Consider the following 15,558-nt stretch of genomic DNA (forward strand, 5'->3'; position numbering starts at 1 on the left):
CCTACAGCCTTGCTGCTATGCAGCAGGGTCAAAGTCCATCAACCAACGGGCATCGGGGCCACATCCTGAGGAGCCAATAAGCTGACTACCCGGCCGCCCAGGTGAGAAACAATCTACAGCCCTAGTACACTAGATTGCCGCCGTTGATGCTGTACATATGCAGCTCGTGCAGAGCTCTTGGCGGCCGATGCCTGTCAGTGCCTCGGCGTGTTACCTAGTACCAGGGCTGTGTACTGCCAGTGGTAGATGTTCATATGACCTATGACCAGACAGTAGACCAGACAGCAGGCCAGATATATGACGATAAGTCGTGCTAGGTGATAGTGAGTTGCGAGCGACCAAAGTACTATCTATGCTCGGTACATGCAAACATACAAGGTAGTATGTGCAGTAGGCTTTCCATGTAAGTAAGACGCGGCCGAGATGGGATACTTTCAATGGAGTGCAAGTGGAGACAGGGAACCCACGATCCCCTTTCCGCGCGAGTTCCAAGCAGCTTCCATGTGTCTTTCAGGCCTTCAGCAGCGGACAGCCTGGAACCACAACTGCCTTGGTTGTTAGCTTCACTTCCAACATAATCTCACCGACACCGAAGTTATTTTATTCTCTTCGATTTCAATTAGGCTACGCCTACGATGTAGGAGCGTCTGCAGCGTCTGGAGCATCTGGAGCATCTGGGTCGTCCTAGTAATACAATCACTCCCTGGCCGCTGCTTGCTTGCTTGCTTGCTCGCTCGCTTGCTCACTTGCTTGCCCCACGACACAATCAAGGTTCTACCAACAGCGGCCTCGACGCGATCCTTCAGGCCCACGGCTGGTAGCAGAATCGTCCCGTTGTAGAGTGTGCCGTTACAATCCACCTTGAGCATCGTCGGATCAATCAAACCGCAGCCTGTCTCGAGAGCATTCGAGACGCTACGCACAGCGACATTTCGAACATGCTACCACCTGCATTCCACCCCGAGACCAATGACACGCCGCAGTCGCACACTCACACTTACTCATTCTGTGTAGCATCGGCGTCACTATCCACCGAAATCTTTTGCCATGCCTCTGCTTGTGGCGTGATACGCTGTTCGGTAGATTGCAGGGCCAACCCGATCTAGGCTCCTCCATGTGCCAGCATGAGAATCCATGTATAGGTGCACCCCACGCTATCCACGCTGTATTCGGGTACAAAAGAGCACTATTGGGGCACTTCTCTATTCTCGATATGCAGTGAGGGCGTTTGAAATTTGCGTTTTTGATAAATGGGCGTGATATAGTAGGGCTCACAGGTGATGATCATCTTGGAGGACTTCAATTATCCCAGCTTAAAATACTTCTACCTTCATCGTGAACCCTCATCCTAACCCCACGTTGAAGGAGTGTCAAGGGCTCAATCAAAACCATGCGTGTCTTCAGACGAAAATCACAGCTGCTTATTGAGTTCCCTCGTTGTTCTACAATACTCGCGTCCACCCACCTTATCCACAATGTGTGACAGCCGATCGTTGGCCTGTACCGAACGTGTCTCGGCCGATGTGCGACCATCCAATTGAGTTAGTTGGAATATTCTTCAAAGGCACGAGAACGGCCCTAATTCCGTTCTCATGCCGGACGGCCAAATGGGAATGTGTGCCGCTACCAGTGCCAATCACGACACCATCCTTCGAAAGAACACTCAAAGTCGATTGGAGAGTCGGTATGCTGAGACCAGACCATATTCGCGCAGTATGGTCCGGTCTAGGGCTAGCTTCATGTGCGACTTTTCTTATAAGTTTGCCGCTTCTAGCGGGCAGTCGAGAGGCTAACGTGAACATGCTGTCGACAAAGCTCAATAATTGTACAGCCTTCTTTCATGGTGAATTTCTTTTGCCAGGAAGACCCCAGAATGAATATGAGCGCGGATATGTTCTCGGCAGAATCACCAAGAAGCATGGTCACACTCACTTGGGATGATGGTTTCACATAGGTAGCATCGGATATTTCCTTGACTGTGACCGGCAGTACGCGGGACGACTCTCACGGCAAATGTGTTATACTGGCGTTACGAAATTCAGGCCACGCGGCCTTGTCCTCGATACAGCCTTTTCTTTCACACACTTACTTTTCGTTTAAGGAGTACTTTGGCTGCGTAGTTGGGAGGGATGCCATCATCATCTTCCACCAGTGATCAATAAACCTATAAAATCAAGACTCAATCCACCAATGAGCAAATTGATATGACGAGGCACCTATTTGTTACTGCTAAATTAGATCAATGAAGCATCGTAGGCAAGTACGCCAAAAAAAAAAAAAAAAAAAAAAAACCGCCGGATACACGTGCCGACCTTGCCTTGTAGTATTCCCCACCGCCATGGGAACAGCAGACTGCATATTAAACATTCCTCTCTGCCTGCTTGGTACTTTCGCTAAAAGATAGATGCATGAACGCTCCAAGACTACAGCATGGTCCCTTACTGTTGGCTTGGCAGGTTTAGGTGTGTGAGCGGCAGGAAATAGATAGTCACGGTGAATAAACCAGGGATTCTTCAGCCGCTCCTTTCCTAAAACTCACTGAGCTGATATTGTTGTTGGGAAATTCGGCTCCTTCTCCCAGCATGGGACTTATTTTATTTCGGGTGAGCCCGGTTCCCGTTGGAGTAGGTAAGGATCTCTAGCCTTGCTGGGACGAAATGTTGTTGGTAGAGTCGACTATTGGGGCTAACTAATATCAATATTATGACAGGATTCGTCATGCACCGAGAGACTTTGCGAAACAAGTTTCTGCGATATACTCCATGAAAAGAGCCCTGCGAGGCACTATAGGACGCCAATTGATCCCAAAGGACCAATAGCGGGCCACGTGGTTGCGACTAAATGCCCCTGCTGCAGAGGTTACCAGAGCCCTGGGTCGAGTTCTGCCTGCGGCGAACCTTACGGAAGAAGGTGAAGGAGAAAGAGAAGACTTCGTGATCTCCACCTCAGTCGTTACGCGGCGCAAAAGGATGGGAATGCCCTAAACCTTGTCGTTACTAAGGATACGGAACAGCTACATGAAGAAGACCACGTTCCCAAGTGGCTCGAGCCAACCTTCCATCTGTAGCTAAAAATATAGTAATACTTTGGTGGCGGCCAACTTCGAGGATCATCTCACTGAATGCGTGACAGTAACATGTGCCGCAACTATACAGTAGGGGAGCACCGGAGCACTTCTGCGAGGAGCTTGATGTGTGGGTTTATCTTCCCTAAACTGGCAATGCGCTCGGGCCAGAGCCACGGTTGGTTGTTCGTGTTTGAATACCTGACGCAAGAACTATTAGGCTAGCATATAATGTGAGGAGTTATTCCCACTGGATCTGTCCTTTGTGGGGAGGCATAAGACCGTTCCCACGTTTTCTAGAGTTGAGTGATCGAGCGAAGAAGTCCCTTGCCTTAGTCCTAGATATACTTTCGACGGCACGCCGCTCCCACCAGCCGAATCGCCACTTTGGAGGATGATATCAAACCACCCCTGTTATTCATTCCTTCGTGTCTTGGGTCTGTCATTTCTAGATGGGGCGAACTAGCACTCCTTTCTCGTGTATCATGCCTGAGTGGGTGGAAGACGGGATGCAGAGTGAATGGTTAGCCACGCCTTAGGTCAATCCCCTTAAGGTGAACGGCATTAGCCGAGCAATGGATTTTACCAAGCCTTGGAAAGCACCAGGCTTGATCGGAGTTCAGAGTAACCTACCTAGTGATTTACCTGATTATTGCTCTAGAATCCTGCATGAGTTCTATAACATCAGGGACGCGTAATCTTTCAGATAACTCCTCATGAATTGCTATAGTATTATCTTTGACGCCTCTGAGACATCATGCTTTTCTTCGACTAGGGAACAATTAAATCTAGTCTATAGAGAACACGGTTTGGTTACAGGTAGATGATCTTACCTTCCTCCATCAACATCATGAAGTAGTCTCCAAATTACTACCCCTTTCTTTCGGAAGCTACCCGACAGGCTTCAGTAGACCTTGTCCGTCCGTCACACCACACTTGATAGATATGCCCTGAATTCGTGAATTAGGTATCATGTCCGTAGTAAATAGTACATCTACCTGACTAGGCTATTGGTCTATGTCACCCTTTCCAAGTACTAACTTTGAGCCTTCCGTTCCATCGATCTAGGTTAAGTGTTGGGAGTTCACAAGTCAGCTACTAAATCACAAGCCTGGTTATCATCCACACACCCTCTTTGAGATATATTCAACCTGTAAGGCAAAGTTCCCATTGAAGGATGTTATCCTGCCAGCTTTATTGATAGATGATTGTTAAGAAAAATGCCGATCTACCCTTTTTCGCTTACCTTAGTTGTATCAAACCTCTAGTATGTGAGATAGAATATACTCCATATATCCGATGATCTTGCGTGATTGGCAAACGGCTTTCATCGTAGCTCCAGGGACTATAGTCGAGAACACGGGACATGGAACACAAAGCGTGAATGACTCTTAAATACTGCGAGGTCAAATGACGTATTGGTATACTCAACATTGAGCGCAATACCACAGTCATCACACCTTCCCGAGGTGAATACCCCAATATACAACGACATCCCGCAAATTAATTAAAATGCACACATGATAGTTATGTCATTCCCGCTGACCATGCACTCTCCTCTCGAGTCCGATGCCGAGTGCTTGTATTAACTCCGAGAAAGCTAGGCGGTTGTGCACGCGCGTGTGTATTCCGATAAAGGGATCTCTTTACAATATCGGGGCATATACGAAGCCTCTAAAAAGGGTATTTGGGCGTCTTAAACTAGGAATTTCTCTATATTAGAAACCCATTGAGCAAAACTCGCACCGAGGCAGTAGTGAAGCTATTCCAATTGTCCACCTTCCCCGAGGCACATAGAATCATGCTTTTTGCCCGCTCTTACCTCCCTTGAACATTCATTTGTCTTAGTAGTTAGCCTTTTCCCTTCAGGATCATATGTCCTTTCATGACACCCGATGTCCCAACCCTTATCCTGCGGTGTTCCAGACCCAGGATTTCCATACACAGGCAATAACAGAAATTCGTATCTGGGAGCAGTAGTTTCAACTTTAATGTTGTCGTGTTTGATTGGATCCTGTGAGGGGATGATGCTGTAGCCGTTCTAGCCGGACTGAGAGCAAGATCAAATGCGGGAAGAAGGTTAACCATCGAATAGGACGAAATAGAGTTGCACTGTCCAATTCACAAAAAACATGTGTTCAGTCGTAGGTGAGAAGTGACATTCAGAACTAGATAATTTGAGTTTTAAGATCTCCTGTCATTGCACGAGGGGTTGTAATTACTAAGGTCACCAGAGGTCTACTATTGACAGAGTGCTTTCTTCACCCCCCGGGGGTCGTAGTGTGATGGCCTAGAATCTGTATCGTGAGAGTGTAGCATAGACAATGAACTTTGATGAGATATATCTGTTCAAGATTATTCATCAAAATCGTCCTTAGCGAAGATCGAGCAGTATAACAAGGGCAGAGATACTGGGCTTGGAACTTAGAATTCAGATTATAATGAACAACTAGGGCTGCATGAGTCCTTGACTAACCAACTCCTTTTTGGCTGTTGGTGGCTTGACTCGACTAGGTCTCTGGGGTCTGTTTCAAGAAGCGAAGTCTGTATAACCTCACTTTCCAATATTGCCCAATATTGCCTGCATGTCTTGAAAGATCATGAACAGCCTGCAATGGTCCTCCCTACGGCCGAAGTGCAAGGCGAACTGCATATTCAGCTGGCACAGAGGTTGTACGTGTAACAAGCAGCTATCTAAGGAGTTGTGTCAAATCACTTTAAATGCTGTTTGAATTTCCACTTCTCATGTCTTTGAGATTGCAACTAACTCCTGTGAAATTATATGCGTATATATGAGTGCAGTGGCATATCATCGCTCTTATATGTATCGAGTTACCTTGAGAGTAGATCCGGCACTCCCGGACGAATCTTATGCTCCGAGTCACAACACTGTTCAACCGGTGAGATACCACCTATAGAAGTTGCATGGTCGTCATCTAGCTCGAGAACTCGAGAACTCGAACACTGACTGGGACCTTCCCATCTTCGACATATCGTATGTACTCCATGTCTTCCAGCTAGGTGAGTATCCCAGGCAGCCAGAGTTATAGTTGTGTAACAAATTCACTAAGCTGTCACCCGCAGTCCTTAAATCTACACGTCTTCCAGATTGAACAATGAACCAAGTCGATTATTCGACGTACACGACGTATGAACTAGCATGTTTGAACTCGTGTATCTGGCTTGTGAGTGGTGAGCGGATAGACAAAACGCGTATATATGAGCCTTGGGCAGAACTGAAGCTCGTAACTCATTTGGATATATCGATTCATTGCAAAAAAAGCCAATAGTAGATCGCATCTTGGCACTATACAGGAATAATCCTGCTTGCTGATGAACGCTGGTGGATTTCCTAGACAATCCTGTCAAAGTCTGCTAGGAACAAAAGCCTGTCCATGTAACGCTTACACTGAGAGTTTAACGAGCGAGCCATGACATGCGTAAATACGAATACCAAAGATGATCTGCTTTGTCCGTATCATAAAGTCAAGCGAATCGACTGCTTCCCGCTCTGCGTAGGTTATAGATGTATAGATTCTCATATATCTCAACATTGATGAGATTGTGATATGCAAGGGACGCGTGTAGGTCCTTCGTGAGTGGATGTGAGACTATTTTCTTCTAAGAGCTAGCTGACAACTAGATCAAAAGTCGAAGTTATCAATACTCGTTTGCACACGTGGGCTATTTATCTCCTATCACTTCTTACCTCTTGTGAGTGTCGTATCGGTATTGGGTTACGTCGCCTGTGCTAAAGTAAGATAGTCTGGTGAGTATGAGGATAGAATAGAGAGCGTATATTGGATTAGGTACTCGGATTCGCCATCTCTGTATATTTATCTGAAGCTCACATATAACAACAAATTAAGGTAAATTCGGACAGGAAATTTCATCATGTATTTGATGTATCTAAGTAGAGGCAATTCCTGGAAGATGTTGATCTATGTTAAGTCGTCTTGGGAGGTAACTGCACTTATGCCAGTCACAAATTCAAAGGAGATGTTCATTTTCCTGTTCATGACTGGTCATGAAGTTTCAATAGAAATTGCAATTATATCGATCAGGGATGAATATCAGGTTCTTTAGACCTCCTAAGGTATCTGATTTCGCAACTGACCCTACAGTACTTGGTGAAGAGCATGCTTCATCAAGTTCGGCACATAATCAGATATATGCATCAATAGGTATGACCTGGATACACCATAGCAGCATTTATTCTTGTTCTTATTTTTATTATCATTTTAAACAGATATTTCCGTGCTGTGTATGGGCATATGTTCATATCGAACGGTGGCTGGGGAGGGCACTGGCGTGCGGGGACAAGGGGCGCGGGCCCCCTCCGAGGAATTCTCGTTGGGGGCCTCAGCGCAGCCAATGGCAGACGCGGCAGCGAGGCCCAGCACTTGTCGAGGGCACCTAGGGCCTGCTGGGGTCTGCTGGGGCGCCTGGAACAGCTCACTGTCGGGCATTTTCGAGGCCTCGTTGGAGCCGGGACTTCGCGAGGTGTCATAAAGCTTAAAATGAGCCGCATTGTTCTTCTCCACACGGATTCTCATATAAAAGCCAACGACATCAGTTCGCCTCGGGCGTTGGGTGCTGGCTCTGCTCTGTTCTGCTGGCGGGTTCCGACCAACTCGCGCCGCTGCATCATGACACGCTCCCTTCAGCCGACCGAGGCCCCTCTCTCTCTGCCAGTGCCGGGCCCCCTCCCTCCCTCCTTTCCTACCTCGACTAGCCGTGTACCAAGCCTGAGCTGGGCCAATTACGGTCGAGAGAAAGCAGATACAGGCAGATACAGGCAGATGCTAGGTTGGAAGACTTGAGCAGCCGGGGGTTCGGGGGGGGTCGTCAAACTTTACGCACCATGTGAACGTCTGGAGATTCGCGCTGTGCTGTTTGCTCCTCCGAGCGTTATCTCTGTGCATGGCCAATTGAGCCATTCAGCACCCCACGTGCGGGACGTCTGGCCTGGCCCCGACTGGCGCTCAGCACCCAGGACCCAAGGACACTTGTCTCCTGGAAGTGACCAACACTTACTTACTTACTCGTGTGTGGTGTGTGTAGGAGGTCAGCGACCAGCGACTTACGGCAAACAGCCGCCTGCTGTCATCATCCTCTTCCCACCCACCCGTACCAGGCTCTTGTGCTCACCAATGCCATTCTAAGAAGGCCCTCGCGAGTACCACAGCACTCGCTTCGCTTTCTCTGCTAACACCGATGCCCAGGCCCCAGTCTTCTACCCAGTCTTCTGCCCAGTCCTGCTGCAGGCGCGCAGAGTCACCCAAAGTATGATTGTGCTTGCCTGTGGGGGTGGAATGCCCGGGAACTGCGTAGTTTGGCTACCTAGCTGAAACCTCGAAGCTTGCGGTACACCCACAAACCTTGGCACTCGTACAGTACTTACATCCACCACCGTGGCGGACCGGACAACATAATTTGTAAGTCTTGGCGACTCACAACCATGGGCAGGCACAATGGACGATCCCAGAAGGTTTTATCAAGTACCCTCCGGTGTTAGGTATGATGTCCCTTGTGGGGGTTGCCGTGGCCGTGGTGGCCCGTGTCTCTCCATCGCCCATCACGTACCAAGTGCCACAGAGTGAGTAGTATAAAGAGCTGCGTCCGTTCTAGTTTCCCCTTCAACTTTCTTTGATCCAACTCAAGTCACTCTCAACCTTTTCACAGACAAAGCCGAGGAAACCGCCCCTCTAGCACAAGGCTAGTCAGTCGTACTCCCGCTCACCAGTCATTCTATCTTAAACTGCAGCCATCGCAACCTTGTCACTCCCGCACACGCAATTAGTGACCATCATACCTACAACCTAAACACATACCTCTCTATCAAACAAAATGTCTTCCGTTCCGACTGTTAAGAGCGTCAACAAGGTCATTCCTCGACCTTCAACCTTCCTCTCTCTGGCTCCTGAGACCTCGGCCTCGTACCCTACTGCCCAGGACATCAAACCCGCCCTGCACCCGCGTCGCAGTTCTAGTGTGAGCAGCGCAGGCAGCGCACCAAGCCTTCGCGTCCTCAAGCTCGGCCCTGTCCACTACGGCGAGCACCCTGATGAGCACAAGGAAGACTTCCACGAGGTTGCCGTCGAGTAAACTCATCAGTCTTCGAGACAAATTGCGACCTTAGACTGCATGACTCCATCAATGCTATTGATTCATTTCCTCGCGTGCTTCACAACCAAATTGATCTTCACGCGGCACTTTCTACATTCGGCGCTTCCCCTTGCACAAAAAACAGAACCGCACAAAAAGGTGACGGAAATGGCAGGCGCGACACTTTACGAAGTTATCTGATTTGATTCATCTTTGATTGCAATGATTTTTCAACAACGGCGTTCACATGCTCTGCTAGAGGAAGGCACCACAGGACTATTGATGATAGCCTGGGGATTAAGAGAAAAGGCATAGGTTTTTTTTTTTTTTTTATCGTAGTGGCGTTTTTCCTATGGTGACTGGAACTGGGATAGGATTTTGGGATGGGCGCACGAGATAGACCGAAAACAATGATCAGACTAAGAACAATACCCTCAATGCAGAATAGTACTCAATTTACCCTGGAATTTTTTTTATTCCTTGCCATCTCGCTTCGTATCTGTTTCGTGCATGCGTCGACGTCTGCAAGATGGTTACATGGTCCTATGATCACGGGGCATGGCCGGGAACTTTGCCATTTCCTCCCTTACTATGTAGTTACACGTACAACGAAAGAGCCAACTTGGGTGTTAAGAGTTTGTCCCCCACACCGAGCTGTCTGGCTGAGAACTGATAGGTTCGCTGGTAAGGGTGTTTTTTTTATTTATTTACATCCCTGCAAATAAACGGACGAACTGTACAGCTGTGGTCCAGACGTACCCGCCGGTGATGCATCACATGATAGAAGTCTCAGGCTAGATGTGCCGCAGAAAGAACGAAGGGTCAGTTCGAGAAGAGGGGCGAAAGCCTTATCTGCCACTCAAGGTATCTATGTACCTAGGTACCTACCTATGTACATAATATTCCCTCTCCGCTACTCCTGCCCGCTCCTCCTCTCGTAAGTAAGTACCTAACTCCGCCCGGTGAGTGGGCCGCACAAAGGATGGGAATTGCGTAGTTTCGCCCTACGGATACGTCAATTGAGCTATTATTAATATTTCCCATATTTTGTGAAATGAATGGGCAGTGAAACGCGTAGGTAGATCATTGTCGAAGGCGAAAGAACCTCAAGCAATCCAGCTATTACCATAGGTACATAGACATACGTACCAGTACTTACATGCTTAGGGAAGCCCTCGAGTACCAGATCCATTCCTCGTCACAAATCCCCCTTCCACTGATGCGCGTGCGTACGTTGCACTGCGGCGGGGAAAGGAGACAGGGGAGTCTTGGCGAAGCGACTACCAGAGACTTGGCTTTTCCTTGGCAGACGGGGATCCCCTTGAGCGCATCCAGAGGCATCCTTGCTCTGTTCGAGCAAACTGGGAAATGTGTACAGAGTTTACTTCCATACACTGCCTAGAGTAGTTAGTTTCTACATGTAGGTATCTACCATAGTAGTACTCTAGTACTAGATAGTGTTGTTAGTATCTTGATCATCATACTTACAGCGTTAGTGTCGAGATAATGTTTTCCCCAGAAGTATGCAATAGGTAGCGAGGAACTTATCCACTCACATCCTCCGCGTAGAATGACCACATCAGGCAATAGAGTGGGTTGAAGACAAAATGTTTCTATTGCCTTTTCAGCGTTCGAGAGGTCCACGCATTCTATCTCTACTTACGCATACCTACTTACATACCTGGCAAGTATGGGCGTGCAGGGGTTAGTTTTGCGCGGTTTGGTTGTCCGCTGCATGTGCCAATGTACTCTGTATGCGAGAAGCAGGGCAAATAGCGCTGGGGGACGGGATAGATCGATAGAAAATGGATTGATAATACTTCCCCTAAGAAATGTAAATGACAAGGCGGGAAAAGAGAGAGAGGAAGAGAGAACCCGCTTGGTTTCCTGGCTGGAGGTATTCATTCACCTACTGTTTTCTTTGCCTGCCGGCTAGTATGTGTATGCCCTTGTTTCTTTTAATTATTATAGAGGGTTGCATATCCCCTCCATGTGTCCGTTACGTACACTGCCACAGGTGATAGAAAGTCGATTCAATCAATGTCCGGATTTTCAAGGCTGTTGCTAGAGGCTTGGTATGTGTTCACTACCGTCATGGCCGAGATAATGGCAGATCTTTAGGCAATGTTACATGCCAAGGTGCACATGTGTCTGTTCTGTAAGTACCCAGCGTATTCCTACCTAGTATTATGTAGGCGTTTGCGTATACGCAGATGAACATACGCGAGAGGCTTATCTATCGCACAGACAACTCGATCAGATCAGGGTTTGTGTGAGAAGTGCCAATCCCAGTCTCACCAAACGCTGGAGCGAACGACATGCGTCATCAGGCTCCAGCATCCAGGTTCGACTGCTACGGAGTGAAGGAAGCCCGAGGAAGCCCTACCGCAAATGTAGCTGGTGGTGATACGCTACCTATAATTAGTAGGTAGGTACAGTACATGAGTGGCCTGTAGGCTACAGCAGTAGCCGACACTACCAACCTAATCTACCTACCATTCATCTTGCAGCAAATGCGATCGGTAAGCTTGGGACTTCTGCTTTAGCTGGAAATGGGTAAAAAAAAACGAAAAAAACACTTTAGCATATGATCAACTAAGAATTGAAGAGTGAAGTATGCGATATATCTCCGAAGTTGGAACAGGCTAAAAAAAGTAGTGTGTGATGTACTTGTGCTAAGTAGGTACCAGTGTAAGTAAATACCTGTCCCTACGTCTACGTGGTCAATTTTGTTTTAATTCTTTTCCTAAACGGACGAGATGCACTACAATACCAAGAAAATACCAAGACGCCGCGCCTCGGGACTTGAGGATTAATCTCGGAAGTCCTGGCTGGAGGCTTGCCGCAAGGGGCCGGATTTACAACACTTGACATGAGATCTGCGGCCGTCCCTGCTGCTCTTTTCCCTCTTTCTCTTACTTAACTGATAACTGTGTACCCAGACGGACGGTGGCAATATGTGCATAATCACTCACTATTATTGGCTTCAGTGTTTCTGCCCGTAGATCAGCGCGAAGACGGAAACAACTATCGCGGGCATTTCGTGTACCCGATGAGATCGTTTACACAATGCACGCACACACCATCTTACTTAAAGGGTAGCAGAAGGGTAGGTAGCAAATAGAAACTCGAGATAAAAAGGGCAATAAGGATCAAGAACTACGTCATCCTGTCGAGCATCTCAAACACTACATAAGTAGTACTGTTAGACTGATATGCTAACTATGTCTGTTTTAGCACCGTGGATGGTGAGGCGAGGAAGGGGAATCCCTCCAAGTCTTGATGATCAATACACCGGCGAGATGTACAATACACTACATAGGACCCTGACAACACTGGCTTATCCACACAAGGACAAGGCGCTCCGGGCCGCGGCATATTCGACTCTTGGCTTGGCTATATATCTGAACAGAATATTATACACCTTGCGTCGCTTATGTGCTTTTTGCCGACTTGGTACCTACTTGGCGTGTATTCCTCGAAAGTAGTACCCGTTTGCGAAACTGGAAGGGTAAAGAGAGTCTATCAAGGCTTCCTAAGATATCTATACGTGATGCAATGAAGTGTGGGAAAAAGGGAAGGATATGGTTGGTATCCCCATGGGTGCCCAGGTATGTCAGACGAGAGAGCCTGCACGCTGAGTATACATTGCTACAGTTCTGCACCACGTTGTGCTCATATCAAATCCGTATACCGGTATACTCCGTACAAAGTATTATCAAGTAGGCTGACTGAGATTCTCCCCGCAAAGTGCTATACTTGCCACACACCACTTAAGTACATAGCAGTAGGTAACGCATCCATGTCCATGCCAGGAGCGGCAGAGCAGGGGATCGCAGTTTCGCAAGGCGAGGCAGATAGCGCACGTCCTATCTATTACATCATAACTCCCTATGAATAATGAAAGGTGTTCAGGTATTTGTCTATCACTCTGCCCAACTGCTCATCATCCCTTTCAGAAAAAGGCCATTGGCTCATGGCGATGGAACTATGTGTCGTGCAACTACAACCCGTCGAACGAATGCTGAGAGCTGTAATAATGTCATAGTTCAGCAATGACGATATGCAGCCTAGTTGTATTGGATGAGATAAATTGACCGCCGCAACCACTACAATACTTAGGTAGGCAACAAGCCGTAACACAAGGACTTGAAAGAGCAGTGATCGAACCGACAAGGGCATTTATTTTTGCCAGGGTTCAGCCTTTTCTTATCCGACAGCGTGGGATCTCCGATGATCCCAGCATGCGCCAAGCTGTCTGCGTTTCGCTCACTGACACAACGCACCGCCCCCAGTCTGGAAGCTGACATTCATTCCTTCCTGGCGGCTAGCTTTGCTGAAAGCCTGGTCTCGCCCCTTCTCTCCTATTCTTCTCTTCCTCTTTTGATCGGTTCAAAAGGTACAGATCGAAGAGGGAACTACATAGAGGGTGTTGTTGTACAGCACGTTACGCCCTGGCTAGCCAAGACCCTGGATTTTGTACGTGGGATATATTATGACGCAAGGTAAGTAGGCAGGTATCTTCGATGCAAACGCGGACATACATGTATAGGGTCCGTACAGGGCATTAATAAGCACCTTGATGGTTAGGCTACTACTGTAGGTAGGTATCAAGCCTCGGTAATCTTCCCAATGTGTGTGAACAGATTGTCTTCGGTGAAGGTGATCAGCCTCGCCTTTAGTCGTCTCTGCCTGCCTTATCTCCGTCTATGTACTGTAATATCTAGTACAACGTCAGGAACCCCAGAATTGCGTTATTTTCCACCCCCCTGGAGGCACCATCAGCACATTATCTGATCGCGTCTTACATGTGTATTCGTTCACCAACAAGCAAACCATTTGGCAGGTAGCTGTGTGGCGAACACACGAGGAACTAGGTATCTTACTAGGTAGTTAGGAGCAGGATGCTGGACTGTGGTGGCGGAACCCATGCTTGTCACATCGTTTATATGCGATATGCATGCACGTAGACACACAGACTTCAACCGGGGGAAAATGACTTGCACATGTCTGGATAGAAACAACAAGGAGTATGCCGTACCGGTAGCAAACCTACCTATACGACGGTACGTTATAGATCACTATCCCCGGGATAAAGAAATGCCTCAAAGGCGGGAGGGTTTTCTGACGGGTCATGCAGGCATGTCTTTCCTGTGCCTGTAATACCGCAGTGTCGTGTTATGTCGAGAGGTCGGTTGTAGCACTGAAATGCATGCAGCATCATGCATACCTACGGCATACCAAGTTCCATTCAATCCCCGTCCGTGGGTTTCGAGAAGGTTGCATGCGCTGCTGTTATTCTGCCTGCCTGTCTGCTTACCATCACAGAGTAGCACCAATAACAAGTTGAGTATTGTACCGAGGTTCTGCGAGGTCATGTCAAATGTTATGTTCCCGAGTAACTTTGCCCCCCTTCCCAACCCTTCCCCATGTTTTCTGTGTACACCCTTTTGTTTTCTCTGTGTGATAATTCATGTAGCAATAAGCCGTCTCTATGCGTATCTAAGCCTACCAACCGTCCTCGATGAAACGAGATCCTTGCCACTGTTTGTCTGCCCATGTCGCGCAAACGCTATCACGTTGTGTAGCAAGCATGGCCCTGTCATTCTTTTTTCTGGCTGAAAAAGGTTCATGGAAAGCAAGTTGAGACGAAGAGCGCTCGCTTCGGGACTACTCGAGGCCCGAGAGAGATCCCTCTCGGAGTCCGATCCGAATCAGCGCCCATTACACGGCTGGTGCTGAGCTGAGCAGAGCAGCCCAGAACGCCAGAAGGAAATGATCTTCTAAATCCTTCTCTCCGCAAGACATAAGCCTCACCCCCGATGCTTCCTGAGACTCAACGTCATTGTTTACAGTGATGGTGACACAAGTGTTTGGTTTTCTGGATCGCGGACAAACTCGTGACTCAACTGTAAGATATTGACGGAGATCATCTGAACCCGTAGTAATTCTTGTACTAGGTAGGCAATACATTGCACTGTCACTGATGCAGGTATTTCGATCTTAATGAGTGATGTTACAAAATTTGCTTCTGAAACTCACTTCATGTTTAGGATACGCTCCCCGGTGACTTTCGCGGAGACCCGTAATCATAATCATATCTATCAACTCGCACAGTCACTGATCAATATGCACCACGCCTCTTTTTAGACAGCTTATGCCGGGTACACATCCGCCTGCAAGCCAAAACGTCTAGGTAGTGTACACCGCCTGGGCTTGCTGAATACCTACTCAAAGATGCCAAGCTCATAAGAAGGCAGGTCACCTACATCTTCCCATGTAGGTCATCCACAGCCGGTGCATGCATAGGCAGTAGTGAGATGCGGAGATTGCTTATTTTCTGAGTCTTTTCGTGAGAAGTGCGTCAAATGTATTTCCGGCTCATT

General features: G+C 47.9%; 1 protein-coding gene across 1 annotated transcript; it reads left to right on the forward strand.

The window, feature by feature from the left end:
• Nucleotides 1-8,914: 8,914 nt before the first annotated feature.
• Nucleotides 8,915-10,794, forward strand: F5B22DRAFT_655173 (uncharacterized protein; the record flags this gene model as incomplete). The annotated part of the gene is made up of 2 exons (XM_047979867.1): nt 8,915-9,168; nt 10,340-10,794. 2 exons carry the CDS (start codon nt 8,915-8,917, stop codon nt 10,572-10,574), a joined length of 489 nt encoding a protein of 162 aa, XP_047831251.1. The 3' UTR covers nt 10,575-10,794.
• Nucleotides 10,795-15,558: the final 4,764 nt, after the last annotated feature.

The sequence above is a fragment of the Xylaria bambusicola genome (assembly GCF_022495145.1).
Source record: "Xylaria bambusicola strain CBS 139988 unplaced genomic scaffold F5B22scaffold_18, whole genome shotgun sequence".
NCBI lineage: Eukaryota > Fungi > Ascomycota > Sordariomycetes > Xylariales > Xylariaceae > Xylaria > Xylaria bambusicola.